The sequence below is a fragment of the Pelobates fuscus genome, chromosome 3 (genome assembly GCF_036172605.1).
Source record: "Pelobates fuscus isolate aPelFus1 chromosome 3, aPelFus1.pri, whole genome shotgun sequence".
Lineage (NCBI taxonomy): Eukaryota > Metazoa > Chordata > Amphibia > Anura > Pelobatidae > Pelobates > Pelobates fuscus.
Window position 1 is genome coordinate 146,136,736 of NC_086319.1, and position 16,854 is coordinate 146,153,589.

The window sequence follows — 16,854 nt, forward strand, 5'->3', positions numbered from 1 at the left end:
AATCCAAGGCAGGATTGTGCAGGGGACAATGTTCATGATCAGGAAACAGGTTTAGAGTTCTTGTATTTTACAGGCAGAGGAGATTTGTAACCTCTAGGGAGCTCACAAGACATCTGAGCAATGAACATAGGGTGGACTGAGTTTAAATAGGACAGGGAAAGGCCAAACCCTCCCATGGAAAGGGGGACAGAGGAGTGCTCTCTCTACCTCTTGTATTTGTCTGTGTATATGGAACCTTCTTCACTAATGCGGAATCTGTTGGCGCTTTATAAATACCAGTAATAAATAATAATAATGGCCTTCCTTAGTGAATTGGACGAATGCTGGATTTACACCCTATCTTGCTGATCCATTTGGTCCCCTAGGGTTCTGACAAACTGAGGGGTTCCTGGAGCAAAATGAGGGACAGCAGACAGGGACAAATACAGAGTGCCCGCTGGAGGGGAGGTGTGCTGGAGGACAGACATGGTGCGCCTCCCACTCCCTGCATGCTGCAACCCCCATGGAGCAGGAGCTGGTGGGGGAACAGCAAGTGTGTCACACCTTATACTCCCTACACGTCATAGAAAACTAGCAACCCACGTGGAGTATCTGCCTCAGCGCACCTGCCTCTTCTGGCGTTCTGTGACAGTTTTAAACAAACCCATCTAAACAACCATCAAGAGAACTATGTCGGGCTTGCAGGCCTACAAGTGATTTGTTTAAGCTTATTATTTTGTTGTATCATATTAAGTTAGAAGCAACTCTGCCAAACATTTTCCATAATTTACATTACCAAAAATAGTTGAAGATATTTGCTCATTTCATTCCATTATAAATACTCATCTGCCAGCCAGCAGGAAGAAAAAAAATCAATTCTTCTTTCTGTTAAATGATTTTAAAAGCTAAATGTATAAATAATATAGAATAGTCTGATCTATTTCTTGCCTTGTGCAAAGTACTCAAGCCTGCTGTGGTGACTCATGATAGAAAAAAAGAAAAAATAACTTCTGTTGACTGGATACCATTTTCAATGTTTCTTGTTCCTGTGCAAAACATTGTAAACCCCATAACGAAATTGATTATTCATCCTATAAATGTTGTTTGGCCTGAAGTTGTGGGAGGGGTTTATCGGCCTTAAAAAGGCCGGTAGCTTGTATTGTGTGGTGAAATGGAACATCACTTCGGTCAGCGTCATTTCCGGTCGGTGTCTTTCAGGTTGCAGCTGGCAAAACAAGTTCTTGAGTAGGGAAGGCTCACACCACAGTGAGTCCTTTCCTCAGTAATTTTCAATCAGTGCTGCCTCTGTTCTATATTTCAATTCACAAGGTGGTCTGCACTTTCCCAGTTCTATATTTTCTATGCACAAATGTAAGGATTTGAGCAACAATAGATTTAACTTATTGTAATCATTCAATCTATCATGCTTAACATTTGCACACGTGCAGCCACACTACACATTTTGTTTGGGAGCACAGCAATTCTAATTTGGCCTGTGTTCAGCCACACTTCACATTTTATTTGGAAAAACTCGATACCAAGAGGTATACAGTATAAGGGCGCAACAGTGTCCAATTTAGATACAACAACTAGTAACAAATTGGATAATGTGTCGAGTCTAATCCTGTCAAGGTAGCTGCCCTAATATAGGTTCAGGTTATGTTTACCCTTACAACCAAATACTATAATAACCCTATTGTGCCTAGTTTGAAGGTCCAATAATCACTATCCTAAACATTCATCTGATACCTAAGTCAGCTTGAGAGTGAACGGTTTCAATTTCTAATAACCATAACACCGTGGAACGAAAAATAAAATATTAAATAAAAAAAAAAATAAAAAAAATAAAAAATATATATATATATATATATATATATATATATATTGGCAGTAGCGATGTCTGGCTTTATTCTCATTTATCCTAACCTGTCTCTGTGAATTGACAAATAATTGTGTAACCACAACACCATGAAGCTAAAAATTATAAACAAAAGAATAAGAGAAACAGAAATAAAATAATTTTCCCATTCAAAATTACATCTTTAACATAATTTCAACAGGGATTTAGTAATCCCAAATGAATTAATCATGAAATGTGTGGTCACAAACATTTAGCGTATGGTAACAATTGGTATATTCTTATCTGCTTAATTATTCTCTGTAAATTGATTTAAAAAAATGTAATAACCATATTTGGAGCTGTATAAATACATTAAAAACAAACAATAAAATAATCTTTGTGGCTGACCGCCAATATCTCGCCGCCACAGATTCCCTTTTCCCCAAATATCACAGCTCCAAAAACCCTGAAAGTAAATATCGCCAGTATCGCATATCCCCCCACACATGCGCTGAGGCTTAATGCTAGGAGTAGAACTGTTTAATGCAGGCACAGTCACAGAATTTATACATGTCACAAACTCCTCCTCTGAGCTTGAAAGATAATTAAGTCAGGAAATGTACAAACTCAATTATCTCCAGGTATAGAAAAACATAAACATTTTCAAACACCCCAAAAGTACCCCCAAAATCCATGGAAACTCAGAAAAAGTCACATCCACGGATTGCCCTGACCTGAGTGACCATCATATCCAAAAATCACTCAGGTGGGTTCCATAGTTTTGAATTGCCATCGCGTTTTGACTGGCCTGTCACGAGGTCGAAGCCAATATAGTTCCATGGAAATTGTGGCAAGGGCTGGTCTCCATTTGCGGGATTTTGTATGAAAACCACATTGTTTATGTGAAATCTTTAAGTGTAGAATGCTCCCCTCATTCGGTAGTTCATATCTCCTGAACGCCGTTCGTATAGGTGGTCGGGAACTTGAACGGACAGCAGGTCTATCTTCACCGGTGTTTGCGGAAGTGCTTTGCCGAAATCAGTTCCAAGCACTCGACGACCATGTCCCGCTGCCTGCGTTCGGGAGACAGAATGGCCTCCATCCATTTTGTTGACCACGTGCGTTCGGTTGCACAAAATGGCGGCCACCCAGTGGAGCATTCTATTAATTGTTTCCTTTGCGGTTTTCCTAATTAATGCTCAGTGTTCCAAGTTCTAATGAGGTTCTGGGGTGGTCCGCCTTCGAGAACTGAACCAGGTGGGTACGAACAAATAAACACATTTCCTGCAAATGAACTGGGTCAAATCTAAGTGATGGGGTATTCCTTCACAATCTTAACACCTTGGAATGAAATATAAAATATAACATAAAAATAAATAATGCCAGTGGCAATGTCTGGCTATATCCCCATTTAGCCCAACCTGCTTCTGTGAATTGGCAAAGACTTGTATAACCACAATACCATGGAGCTAAAAAATATAAATAAAATAATTATAATAAATGAGAGAAACAAAACAATCAGAATACCCTAATAAATAATACAATTATTTAATAATACAACGACAGCAGTGATGCTGATACCTGAGTTGTGTCAAATTTTGCATTGGTGGTTTTTTGGCTATTTGCCTCTCACATTTTTAATACTGATTGGGATATCATCCCATATCATCAAAACAGCTCAGCTGGAGACATTGCAATATACACTGAAAGTGATATGTGATGTATATATATATATATATATATATATATATATATATAAGGCAAAAAAAGACCAGCACTCTCAGGGTTTTCAAATAAATAGAAAAATATTACTTTAATATTTTTCTAAATATTTTTCTATTTATTTGAAAACCCTGAGAGTGCTGGTCTTTTTTTGCCTTATATATAAGATACTCACATAAATACCGGACACGATTTCAGTCCGGGTCCCCTCTGATGAGCCGAAAGGTGAAACGCACATGAGGGATCTTGACGTTCGAACCGCTCTATTCGCTCCCATGTGGACTTATTCACCAGACCGAAGAGTCTTAGACATTGAAACCGTTCACTCTCAAGCTGACTTAGGTATCAGATGAATGGGGACCCGTTGGATGTGTGATTATTGAGCTTTCAAACTAGGGACAGTCTTTGTTAAGGGGTGCCCTTGAAGGCTCAATAGGGTTATTATAGTATTTGATTGTAAGGGTAACCATAGCCTGAACCTATATCAGGACAGGATTAGACTCGACACATCATCCAATTTGTTACTAGTTGTGATATCTAAATTGCATACTGTTGCGCCCTCATACTGTATACATCCTAGGTATCGAGTTTTAGCCCAAATGGCAGCCTGTTTGAGCTTTGAGTGTTTGGTTGCAGATTCTAGTATTTTACTCGATTTTTAGAGGTTGAGGATATATACACCTCTACTGCATTGTGAGGTATGAGAGATATGTAACTTTGTATGAGAGATATGTAACTTTGCATCATTTAGTAGACCTACCCTCTTATATTCACATTAGATTTTTATTATCGTTGTGTGTGTATGTCTTTTTTTGTGTGTTTTTGTATTTAGTTTATTTATAACTTTGGTGGAGATTTTCCCTCAGGATACTATATACTGCACTTTTTTTTTTTTAGCAATATTTGCATTAAAGGTTAGGTTTTAATCCATTTGCTTAGTCTGCACATTCACCTTAGTAGGTACCCTTCCAATTGTATACTAGAATGTTTATTGGGTATACCGATTGTGACAGACCCCTTTTGGGAGTGACAGATACCATCTCGGAGAATTGTCGTTGTATTTGGATTATTGTGGATTTCGGGTACTTGTGGATCCGTACGGTACACGCCGCCACGTGGAAAGAACAATGGGTCACGGCCATTTTGACCGCATGGACTAATGACCGAACAATCACAAACTTTCCACACGACGAATTTCAACCTTACCGGTAACGTACGCCCATACTGGTCGACAGATCCAAAGTACCGAAATAGAGACACCGGATCCAAGAGAGAGTTTTTGTTTATGTTATATGGTTCCTGAGTAAATGGTGCGAACGTGTATCTAGCGAACGGCCCAACCGATCTAGGGGATTTTCACGTATATTGTTCCCCTAGATCTCCGTTCCCTAATACACGTAGCACATTGTATTTTCGTTATATATTGTGTGTGTTATTAAACCTGTAATTTTTGTATAATATTCTGCTCGGTACAGTGGGAGTGACTCCCACTGTAAATGTATTATCTCCTCCGGATACGGGGAGGAGTTGTTGTACGGCATAAAAGCCCGAGTTGCAGAATAAACATTATTCCTACTTTGACCCTCAACACAGAGTCTCGTCTCGTGCTTGGAGGGGATGACTATTACTTGGATGTCGTAATTATGGGGAACCTGTTATGCTTTAGCTGACTTCGTGCTTGGGGGAAAGGACACCTTCTCAGCGGCGTAAACCCCTACTACACCGGGGTGTCCGCTACAATTGGTGGCAGCGGTAGGATCGTTCTTTCACCCCAGAAGGACAGCTACCGAGAGCAATCAGGATGGAGGCCTACTACGGAAGGTTGAAACGATCTACCCTAAAATACTTGTTGGAGAGCCGTGGTCGTTCGGCTAGCAACAAAAAGAAAAGAGACATTTTGGCAGAATTGGTCGCATTGGACTTAGCTGAACAGAATGGCGAACTGGGTGTCGAACCAAACCCAGAACCGGAGATCGCCTTGGTCCGAACCCCGGAAGATGAACGATTCGACCACGAGGTGAGGGTAAGGCTGGCTCACTACGGACCAAACCCCTCACCTAGGATCGTGACCCAAGTAATTGCGGCGGTCGATGCCAACCGGCGCCAGACTTCAACCAGCGCCAGTCCAATTGCTGGGACTTTTCAAACTCCCGAGGAAAAGAGGAAAGTACACTTTGCCGCTTTTAAAAATTTCGTAGAAACAGAGGGGGAGATTGACCAATACTTAGCGGATTTTGAGCGTCAATGTGCCCTACATAAAGTACCCTCCGAGGAGTGGGTTAAAATTTTGTCTGGCAAATTATCCGGACGAGCCAGTGATGCTTTCCGGGCGATCCCGGACCATGAGGTGGGAAATTATCGATTGGTCAAGGAAGCTCTATTGTCCCGATATGCAGTAACCCCCGAAGCATATCGGAGACGCTTCCGGGAATCCCGAAAGCAAACCGGTGACTCCTACACCGAATGGGCCTGCCGACTACAACGCACGGCTGGCCACTGGATGGATGGGTGCCAAGCTACCACCGCGGAGGAGGTATTACAATTGTTTTTGTTGGAGCATTTTTTTGAAAAGGTGGACAAGGAGCTCAGGGAGTGGATTCGGGATAGGCGACCACTTACCCTACCCGAAGCCGCCCGGCTGGCTGACGAGTATGCAGACGCCCGCAAACCCGACCCCTCGGTCCAAAAGGCAGCTCCCCGAGTAGAAAGCCGCCCCGTCGGCCCTACTCCAACCACCTCCGCTAATCAACCTAGCTACAACACCCCCTCCCGCTTCGCCCAGTCCAGTGTCCCGGACCGCCGGCGGTGCCATAGGTGCCAACAGGTGGGCCACCTGAGAGACAAATGCCCACTAGATCCAGCTCGACAAGCTTCTTGGAGGAAGCCCGCTGAAGGGAACACCCGGCCCTTTACCTCAGGGGCCCATTGCATTGAAGCCCAGCCCCTGGGGGAAGAGCAATGGGAAATTTTGCACGAGGCCAACCCCCTATATGCGGCTGCCGTAGACAACCGTCAACATCACCGACAAACAGTCCGAGTGAATGGACAAGTTGTCAGTGGATTACGAGACACTGGGGCCACCCTAACCTTGATCCAACACGACCTGGTCCCAGAAAAAGAACACACTGGCCAAACGGTGGCCGTCAGAGTGGCCGGGGGTGCGGTGCATCGTCTTCCCACGGCCCGAGTGCATTTGGACTGGGGGGTGGGAGCTGGCCAAGTGAATGTGGGCCTGATGAAAGGACTACCAGCGGAAGTACTCTTGGGAAATGATTTAGCCCCGCTGTTGTCCGCTTTTGCCCCTCAAGGCCCTGCTGGAGCCTGCCCTGTCACCACCCGGGCTCAGGCTCGTGCTATTGGAATCGGCCCGCCGGTCGCAGAGACCCAGGTAAGATCTAACCCTCCGACTGTGACCTTAGGACAGACCCCCTTAGACTGGGATACCCCTGAGACTTTTGGGAGGGAGACGCGGGAAGACGTCACTCTACGAAAGTATAGGGATAAGGCAGATAAAGGGGAACCGGGGACAGATGGGGAAAGCTACGAGTGGGTGGGGGATAGACTGTATAGGATCCCCCAGGAGCCCGCAGCAGGTAAAAACCCCGTCCCACAGAAGCAACCAGTGCTACCGAAAAAATACAGGCAAGAAATCATGAGGATCGCTCACGATATACCCTTAGCTGGCCATTTAGGAGTACGTCGCACGGGCCATAGGATTACCCAGAATTTCTTCTGGCCAGGGTTTAACCGGGACGTGCGACAATATTGCAGAACCTGTGACACTTGCCAACGGGTGGGTAAGAGGGGAGATCGCCCGAAGGCTAAATTAATGTCGATGCCGATCATTGGGGAACCTTTCTATAGGGTCGCCGTCGACATTGTAGGCCCCCTAGCGCGACCTAGCCCGTCCGGTAAGAAGTACATTCTTACTGTGGTGGACTATGGGACCCGGTACCCCGAGGCAGTACCCCTGCCGAATATTGAAGCTGAGACGGTAGCCGATGCCTTGGTTAAGATATTCACTCGGGTGGGGTTCCCTAAAGAAATCCTATCCGACCAGGGAACCCAGTTCACTGCCGTACTCACACAGCAGTTATGGAAAGTGTGCCACGTCAAACCCCTGCTCAGTTCCCCGTACCACCCCCAAACTAACGGTCTCTGTGAGCGCTTTAATGGGACTCTCAAACAAATGTTGAGGACCTTTACGGACGGTTGCAGAGACTGGGAGAGATTCTTACCCCACCTGTTATTTGCGTATAGGGAGGTCCCCCAAGAATCTACGGGTTTTTCCCCCTTTGAGTTATTGTATGGGAGGAGGGTGCGAGGACCCCTCGATCTCATTCGGGACCACTGGGAAGGGGAAACCGAACAGGCAGGGACGCCTATTGTGCCATATGTCCTGGAACTCCGGGACCGCATGGAGCAACTCTCCCTATTGGTAAGGGAGAATCTCCAGGCTGCCCAGGGTCGACAGAAACGATGGTACGATAGGGGTGCCCGGCAACGACTATTCCACATAGGGCAGAAGGTATTGGTGCTAAAACCGGTAAAGGACAACAAACTGCAAGCTGCGTGGCAGGGTCCTTACAAGGTTCTAGCCCAACTCTGTGATACCACCTACCTTATTGCCAGCTGTGCAGATGAAAGGATCCAACGATCCTTTCATGTGAACATGTTGAAGGAATACCAAGAGCGACAGGAAGATATTAATGCTGTTTGTGCCCCAGCTACTGATGACCCCGAAAATTTACCCCTACCTGACCTGCTAGAAAGGGAGACTCACCCCGACCCAGTTAGCCTAGTGAAGCTGGGAGAGCGACTGAACCCTACGGAGCTAGAGCAAGCTAGACAGCTCCTATGGGAGAAACAGAGTACCTTCTCCCAGGAGCCCGGATACACCACCCTGGCCATGCACAAAGTAGAAACCCCAGGACAGGCCCCCCTCCGACAACCCCCTTACCGTATTCCGGAAGCCGTCCGGGACGGGATGCTAAAGGAAATACGGGAAATGACCCAGCTGGGGGTCATTGAGCCATCAGACAGTCCCTGGGCCTCTCCCGTAGTCCTAGTCCCCAAGAAAGACGGAACCACTCGGTTCTGCGTCGACTACAGGCGACTGAATGAAAAGACTACCACTGACGCTTACCCCATGCCCCGGGTAGACGAATTATTAGATCGCATAGCCAGGGGTAACTATCTCTCTACCATAGACCTCTGCAAGGGTTATTGGCAGATTCCCCTGGCCGAGGATGCCGTCCCCAAGTCGGCATTTGTCACCCCGTTTGGCTTATACCAATTTAAGGTCATGCCATTCGGGATGAAAAATGCCCCGGCTACATTCCAGCGAATGGTGGATCGGCTCCTCGATGGCTTCCAGGAGTTTGCGTGTGCATACCTGGATGACATTGCGATCTACAGTGAGTCTTGGGAAGAACATTTAGTCCACGTAGGGGTAGTACTAGATAAGATTCGGGCCGCGGGCCTGACACTAAAACCCGAGAAGTGCCATTTAGGAATGGCCGAGGTCCAATACCTGGGACACCGGGTAGGGTGTGGAAACCAGAGGCCGGAGCCTGCCAAGGTTGAAGCAGTAGCGAACTGGCCCACACCTAATACCAAGACCCAGGTATTGGCCTTCTTAGGGACCGCCGGGTATTATAGGCGCTTTGTCCCTGATTATAGTACGGTAGCCAAGCCCTTGACTGACTTGACCAAAAAGAATTTACCCAGACAGGTCCTGTGGTCTCCCGCTTGCGAAGCCGCATTCCAATCCCTCAAACATGCTCTTGTTAATGCTCCTGTCTTGGCTGCCCCAGTACCTAACAAACGTTTCCTTGTACATACAGACGCTTCCATGTATGGACTGGGGGCTGTGCTGAGCCAAATCGGGGAAGATGGAAAAGAGCATCCGGTCGCATACCTCAGCCGAAAGTTGTTACCGAGGGAAGTGAGTTATGCGGCCGTAGAGAAAGAGTGCCTGGCCCTGGTATGGGCATTGAAAAAACTAACTCCCTATCTGTATGGACAAGAATTTTCCTTGGTAACCGATCACAACCCATTGGTATGGCTTAACCGGGTCGCAGGAGACAATGGCCGATTGCTAAGATGGAGCTTGGCCCTGCAAACGTACAATTTCACCATCAGCTATCGACCCGGTAAGCTAAATGGCAACGCCGATGGGCTGTCTCGACAACTTGACAATTCTCCGGATAAGTAAATTCCGGTCATCCCTAAGTTAATCCGAAAGGATCAAGCCAGGTCTGCCGGAGTGTACCACTAGGAGGGAGCCGTGTGACAGACCCCTTTTGGGAGTGACAGATACCATCTCGGAGAATTGTCATTGTATTTGGATTATTGTGGATTTCGGGTACTTGTGGATCCGTACGGTACACGCCGCCACGTGGAAAGAACAATGGGTCGCGGCCATTTTGACCGCATGGACTAATGACCGAACAATCACGAACTTTCCACACGACGAATTTCAACCTTACCGGTAACGTACGCCCATACTGGTCGACAGATCCAAAGTACCGAAATAGAGACACCGGATCCAAGAGAGAGTTTTTGTTTATGTTATATGGTTCCTGAGTAAATGGTGCGAACGTGTATCTAGCGAACGGCCCAACCGATCTAGGGGATTTTCACGTATATTGTTCCCCTAGATCTCCGTTCCCTAATACACGTAGCACATTGTATTTTCGTTATATATTGTGTGTGTTATTAAACCTGTAATTTTTGTATAATATTCTGCTCGGTACAGTGGGAGTGACTCCCACTGTAAATGTATTATCTCCTCCGGATACGGGGAGGAGTTGTTGTACGGCATAAAAGCCCGAGTTGCAGAATAAACATTATTCCTACTTTGACCCTCAACACAGAGTCTCGTCTCGTGCTTGGAGGGGATGACTATTACTTGGATGTCGTAATTATGGGGAACCTGTTATGCTTTAGCTGACTTCGTGCTTGGGGGAAAGGACACCTTCTCAGCGGCGTAAACCCCTACTACACCGGGGTGCCGCTACACCGATTTCTATAATTTCACCACTAGACACTCCTATCTTTTCTTTTTTTTGTCAAACAATAAAACTTGACATAAAATCAAACAAAATAATCAAAAGACAATATCCAGCAGTAGGTTGAAATCAACAGTGAGTAAACATATACACTACCACTATATGGATAAGTCTTAATAAAAGCAAACGCGTTTTGACTCGTACCAAGTCTTCTACAGTGCAGAATAAGTCCTTATATCCCACTGGTCCATATTTATGTAGTCTTCTGATTTCTCCATCACGCTCAATTGTTGATGCAGCGTTCCTCTTCCTCCTTCCTGTTTTCAGTCACGCCGCTTCCTCGTTGCATATGTGCGTCTTTCCCGGTGCATTTATGATGTCACTTCCAGTCCGACTTGTGTAGTTCCTTTTGTGGACCGGACGTTGTGTAGTGTCTATTTTAAAATTTGGCAAAATGCCCTTTCAGTGCATAACATAGGACTGTCCAGAAGTATATTTGAATGTAGACATATAAAATAAAATAAACAAATACCTATCACCTCACGTATTAAAAATAAAAGAAGCAAAGCACAATAGAATCTTGCTTGCGATACCTAAAATAAGGGTACACAATGTAAAATATTATTGATTTAGTGATTTCAAACATCCAATGTACAATGAGGTATTCCAATAAGAATATGTGATACAAATGTTTGAAAATGAATAATACAGATATGTAATAAAGATCCATGCAGCTTTAATTAACTCAGCAACATGATAAAGCCCAAGTATAATTTAAATATCCAAATATTATAGAAAATATGTCAAAGGATATTAAAAAATCTAATCTTAAAAAATATTAAGGTATACTATTAATGAACTATAAAATACAGTATTATTATTATTGCCATTTATATTCCAACAGATTCCGTAGCGCTTTACAATATTATTAGAGGGGGGATTTGACTATAAATAGGACAATTACAAGAAAACTTACAGAACGAAGAGGGCCCTGCTCATTCGAGCTTACAATCTATAGGAGGTGGGGTATAAAACACATTAGGACAGGGAATAGGAGTCAAATTAGGTGGGAGTGGAGCAGAGCTGGAGGAGAGAGTAGAGTGCTGCCCTTTAGGAGAGAGCAAGAGACAGGTATGTGAGGTAGAGCTTATTCTGGGAGGCCATAGGCTTTCCTAAAGAAATTAGTTTTAAGGCACTTCTTAAATGAGTGAAGACTAGGGGAGAGTCTGATGGCGGCAGGCAGGCTCTTCCATAGAACGGGATCTGCTCACTAAAAGTCCTGCAAGCGTGAGTTGGCCGTACGGGTACGAGCAGCGGACAGAAGGTGGTAACGGGCAGAGTGGAGAGACTGAGAAGGGGCATACCTATGGATCTGTGAGGAGATATAAGAGGGGCTAAGATTATTCAGTGCTTTATAGGTATGGGTTAGCACTTTGAATTGGCTCCTATAGTATACAGGAAGCCAATGTAAGGACTGACAGAGGGGTGAGGTGTGAGAGGAACGACTAGAGAGGAAAATCGGTCTGGCGGCAGCATTCATTACAGACTGTAGTGGGGAAGACCAATTAGGAGAGAGTTACAATAGTCCATGCGAGAGATTACTAGAGCATGGACAAGCTCTTTAGTAGCATCTTGTGTAAGAAAGGGACGGATGCGGGCGATCTTTTTGAGGTGGAATTGGCATGATTTGACAACAGACCGAATGTGAGGCTCAAAGGTGAGACTAGAACCAAAAGTAACACCAAGACAACGTGCTTGTACGGATGGGCTGATATGGGTACCACCAATCTGAAGGGAGAGTGAGAGAGGAGGATTAATATTAGTAGGAGGAAAGACAAGAAGTTCTGTTTTGGAAAGATTCTGTTTCAGAAAGCGGGAGGACATCCAATCAGAGATAGAAGAAAGGCAAGAGGTGACACGTTGAAGGACATCAGGGGAGAGGTCTGGGGAGGAGAGATATATTTGGGTGTCATCAGCGTACAGGTGGTATTTGAATCCAAAAGAGGTAATAAGCTTGCCAAGAGAGGCAGTGTAGAGAGAAAATAGAAGGGGCCCAAGGACAGAGCCTTGGGGTCTCCAACTGAGACAGGATGAACGGTGGAGGTATTATTAGAACTAAAAAAATGGCCAATTCAAAATCAAGATTTAAGCTGTTTGGGCTTAATGTTTCAAGCTCGAATATCCACCTGCTTTCCACCTTACTAAGTTCTCTAAAGTTGTCCTCCCTTCGCCAGCTGTGATCTTTTTTTGTGAATTGCCATAAAGCTAAGAAAGGAAAGGGTCCCCATTGTGTGATTGACAGAAATGAGCTGACAGACTATGATTAATATAACCCCTTTGGATATCCCCTTGTGTACCAGCATGCGGGTCTTAAGGCTTAGTGTAATCATACCCACATACTGTAACCCAGAGGGGCACTAGAGGAGGTATATCATATTCTTAGAATGACAATATGTCTTTAATTTTAAACTTATTTTGGGACATATTGGATTTGAATTCTACTTCAGTTGTTTTATTCAATTTAGTTATTTTGCAGGCTGTGCACATTTTACAAGGATAAAAACCCTGTGTTAAATTAAACATATTGCCTATCAGTGGATATTTAAGGAAACTTTTAACTCATTTATTTTTCATAATTTTAGCTCCTCCATAAAGTATATTTGGTCTATCACCCAAAATCTCTTTTAAGCCCTTGTCTGTTTTTAAAATATGTCAGTATTTGTTAAAACTATATTTAATTTTCTTGGCATCCTCATTAAAATCCAGAATAATGGGAACACCCTTATTTTCAATTCCTAAATTTTGGTTATCCTTTGCATCTTTTTATATTGACTAAAAGCTTATTCCTATTAAGTGCCTGTATTTCCAGTTTTTGTTTTTTAAGAGCGCCGGTGTCATAATTCTTATATTTAAAGAAAGTGGTCAGCATTTTTGCCTGAGCTTCAAATTGTTGCAGTTCACTACAATTCCGTCGCATTCTAATGGGTATATTATTTATTTACGTCGACCTTCTTGAAAAATGTTTTAGTCTTGAAACATTGATTATCTGTATATATTTCTAAAAAAGTGTACCATATTAAAACTACATTTACTAGTCAGGATTACCTGTTTGGTTATTATTTAAACTGGTTAAAAATGTCTGTAAAAGATGCATACTGCTCTTCCAAATGAAGAAAATATCGTCAATATATCTGCGATAGAGAACCAAGTTCACATTCCAGATGCCATCTAAGCCCAGGAAGGACTCCTTCCAAAAGGACATCAACACGTTGGCATAACTGGGTGCGGACTTGGTTCCCATCACAATCCCGATCAGCTGAAGGAAAAACTCTCCCTCAAACTAAAAATAATTAGTGCACAAAATTAGCTTAATACTCTTCATAATAAACTCAATCTTTATTGTTTCTATGTGTTTTGATTTTAATATATGTTCCACCGCCTCACATCCCAGCTTATGTGATATAATTGTATATAAGCTGGTGATGTCACAAGTGACCAGAATGAGATCCTCCTCCCACTTAATATTTTCTAGGTCCTTCAAAAGTTGGGTGGAGTATTTCAAGTAGGTAGGTTGAGACGTCACTAGAGGTTGCAGTTGTTTATCCACATACTCCGAAAGGCGGCTGAGAATAGAACCCACACCGGAGACAATAGGTCTTCATGGTGGGTTTACTGGATCTTTGTGCATTTTGTGGATAGTATAGAATACCTGTATTTTACATGCATTTAATTTGAAATACTGGTACTCTTTAGCATTCAAGAAACCCAGAGATCTTCCCTGTTCAATCAGAGCTTTATATGATACTTTAATATCCTCTGTAGTGTCCTTGGACAGTTTTCTTTAGGTTGTAACATTGTTTAGTTGTCTATAGATCTCCTTTATGTAATCCTTTTTTCTCTTACCTGATTCCACTTGGATCAGGCTCTTCCTCCCGCAATGGCAAGGCTATCCTGGAACCTAATGTGTGTGTCCTTAAAGCAATGCTTTCTTAAGGGGTTTTGCAAGACGCTGAACATCCTTATGCGCAGTGTGAGGATGTCTAGCGTTGATTCATGACGTTAAACTCCCTGAACCAGCAGGAAGTGCCAGAAGTGGCTTGTAGTTTCCCTAAAATTGCTCTACATTGCAGGGTTAAGGGACAGTGCACCCAGACCAATTCAATGGACTAAAGTGATCTGGTGCCTATTGTGGTGTCTATTGTGTCCCTTTAAAAACTGTTTTAAGTAAAACTATAAATAAATGATGTAACATATTAGTGTTGTAACATGTTATGGGGAAACAGAAATGCAGTAGAATAAAGAATGAACAATAAGTTATATCATTTTTATTGCTGTTTAAGGAAATGTCTCTAAGGACTTGTTTTAAAAGAAATAGTTTGTGCCCATCTTTTTTATTCTTCTCTTCTAAATTATAGTAACTTCCTGTAGCAAAATGCTCAGTTTGCCTATAATCCTTTATATAATCTCATAATCCTTTTTCTTTCTCTTTAAAATGCATATTTTTTGTCTTGTTTGAAATTATTCATGTTATTGATTTGACAAGGAAATTCTGTAGAGAGAAGTGCTGATACCTTTTTCTTGAAATTGTTATGAATTACTTCTTTCATTAATCATAATGCCCTGTGGTATTCAGTATCTCTTTACAGACTGCCAAAATAAAATCTATTGGAGCAATTTGCATCTCCAGACATTTTTCCCAAAATCTTGAAAAGAAAAGTTTAAATATTATTTTAATGTGGTGATTACAAAAATAAATCCGTGTCTATTAAATGATTGATTTTATGGTTTAAAATAAAATAAAGTAATTATGTGTAGTTATAAAATATGTATTTTGAATCAAAATATATATTTTTTGGGTAAATGCACGGGACAGAAATATAACCTCTTCCAATCATTAATATGTCTGTATGTGTTCTCAATAGGAATTTACTAAATGAACACTCCACGCACCACAACCGCTAAAGTTAGTTGTAGTGATTATGGTGCAAGGAATGCACTGGTGCCCTCCCAGAGTAACTAGTCAAATTATGTAAAAATAGTTTAATAGTTTACCTTGGGTCAATCAGGCACCCGCCTTTGCTCTTCCACTGAACTAAGCCTGATGGTGCTTGACCACACTTAATGGCTAAGCGCACTCAACTAACACTCTCTGCCACTAAGAGCCAATCCAGACAGGCAGGGTTTCTCTTTGTGGAGCCTGATGGACCCCATGAAAGTTGTCAAACAAATTTTACATGCTTTGACTACTTATTCTGAAAGGCTGCAAAGGCAATCCTGGCACCATAAACATCACTGCGCATTTGAATGTTCATTTAAACAAATGCTGTAATGACCTGAAAACCTTTTTGTTTTTGAATTATATGTAATTTTTAGGGTTATCCCCTGCCAGTAGGTTTTAGGCCTATAAACCTATTTATATATATTTCTTTCTCTATTTGTGGCAAAGCCTAGAGTTTAAAACAATTTTCTAACTTGTCTATTTCCTTTAATATATGCCACACTGACTGTTAATAGTTAACATACTCAAGTGTGGTTCATGGGAGGAAACCTGAGTATAAATATTTATATTCAACTAAAATACACAGTGCATTATAAAATTATTTAAAACTGGTTCAATATGAAAATATTTTGAACTCCAGTGTTTTCAGATATGATGACATGAGCAGAATATATTTTAATTTTTTTACCTAAAAAATCTAAGCTACTTTTATCTTAATTCTGATATTATATTATATGTTTTATCTTTTACAGAGCCATTTTGTGGCATGCATGACAGCGATCTTGAGCCAAATGGATGATCAGCATTATACAATATACATTGACACATTCCAATCAAGCTCAGATTTAGTAGTAAGTTCAAATTTGAGTATTTTTCTCTTTGCTTTACAATATTATTTACATTGCCTGGTTAAATCCACCTCTAGTGGCTGTCATAGTGACAGCACTTAAGCACTTCTACTGCAATGACTGAATAGAACTTGGTCACGTGTCGTGGAAGGCCATGCAAAAGCATTGAATGCAGTGCTTTCATATGGGGAAGTTAGGATGCTTGTATATGCATTGGGCCCCCAATTCTCCTTTATGAGGAGCCTTGTATAGGACTATTGGATAGGACTATTGCCGAGGAAGCCATACCTCCACAATAACAATTTGGAAGTTGGAGAGGTGGAAAGGTGAGCAGTGCTGAGGGAGCCTCTGCATTGGAAAATGGTACAACTTTCATTTTATAAATTATTGCACACAGGGGGGACAGGGACAGGCAGGGTCTGGAATGATCATCAGGCAAACCGGCCAAATGCC

At 42.7% G+C, this 16,854-nt stretch overlaps 1 protein-coding gene across 1 annotated transcript in view; it reads left to right on the forward strand.

The window, feature by feature from the left end:
- Nucleotides 1-16,854, forward strand: part of DOCK2 (dedicator of cytokinesis 2) — an 816,002-nt gene that overhangs the window by 639,876 nt on the left and 159,272 nt on the right. Inside the window, exon 28 of the mRNA XM_063447503.1 lies at nt 16,306-16,404. Within this exon, the coding sequence (XP_063303573.1) occupies nt 16,306-16,404 (99 nt within the window). The remainder of the gene's footprint in view (nt 1-16,305; nt 16,405-16,854) is intronic.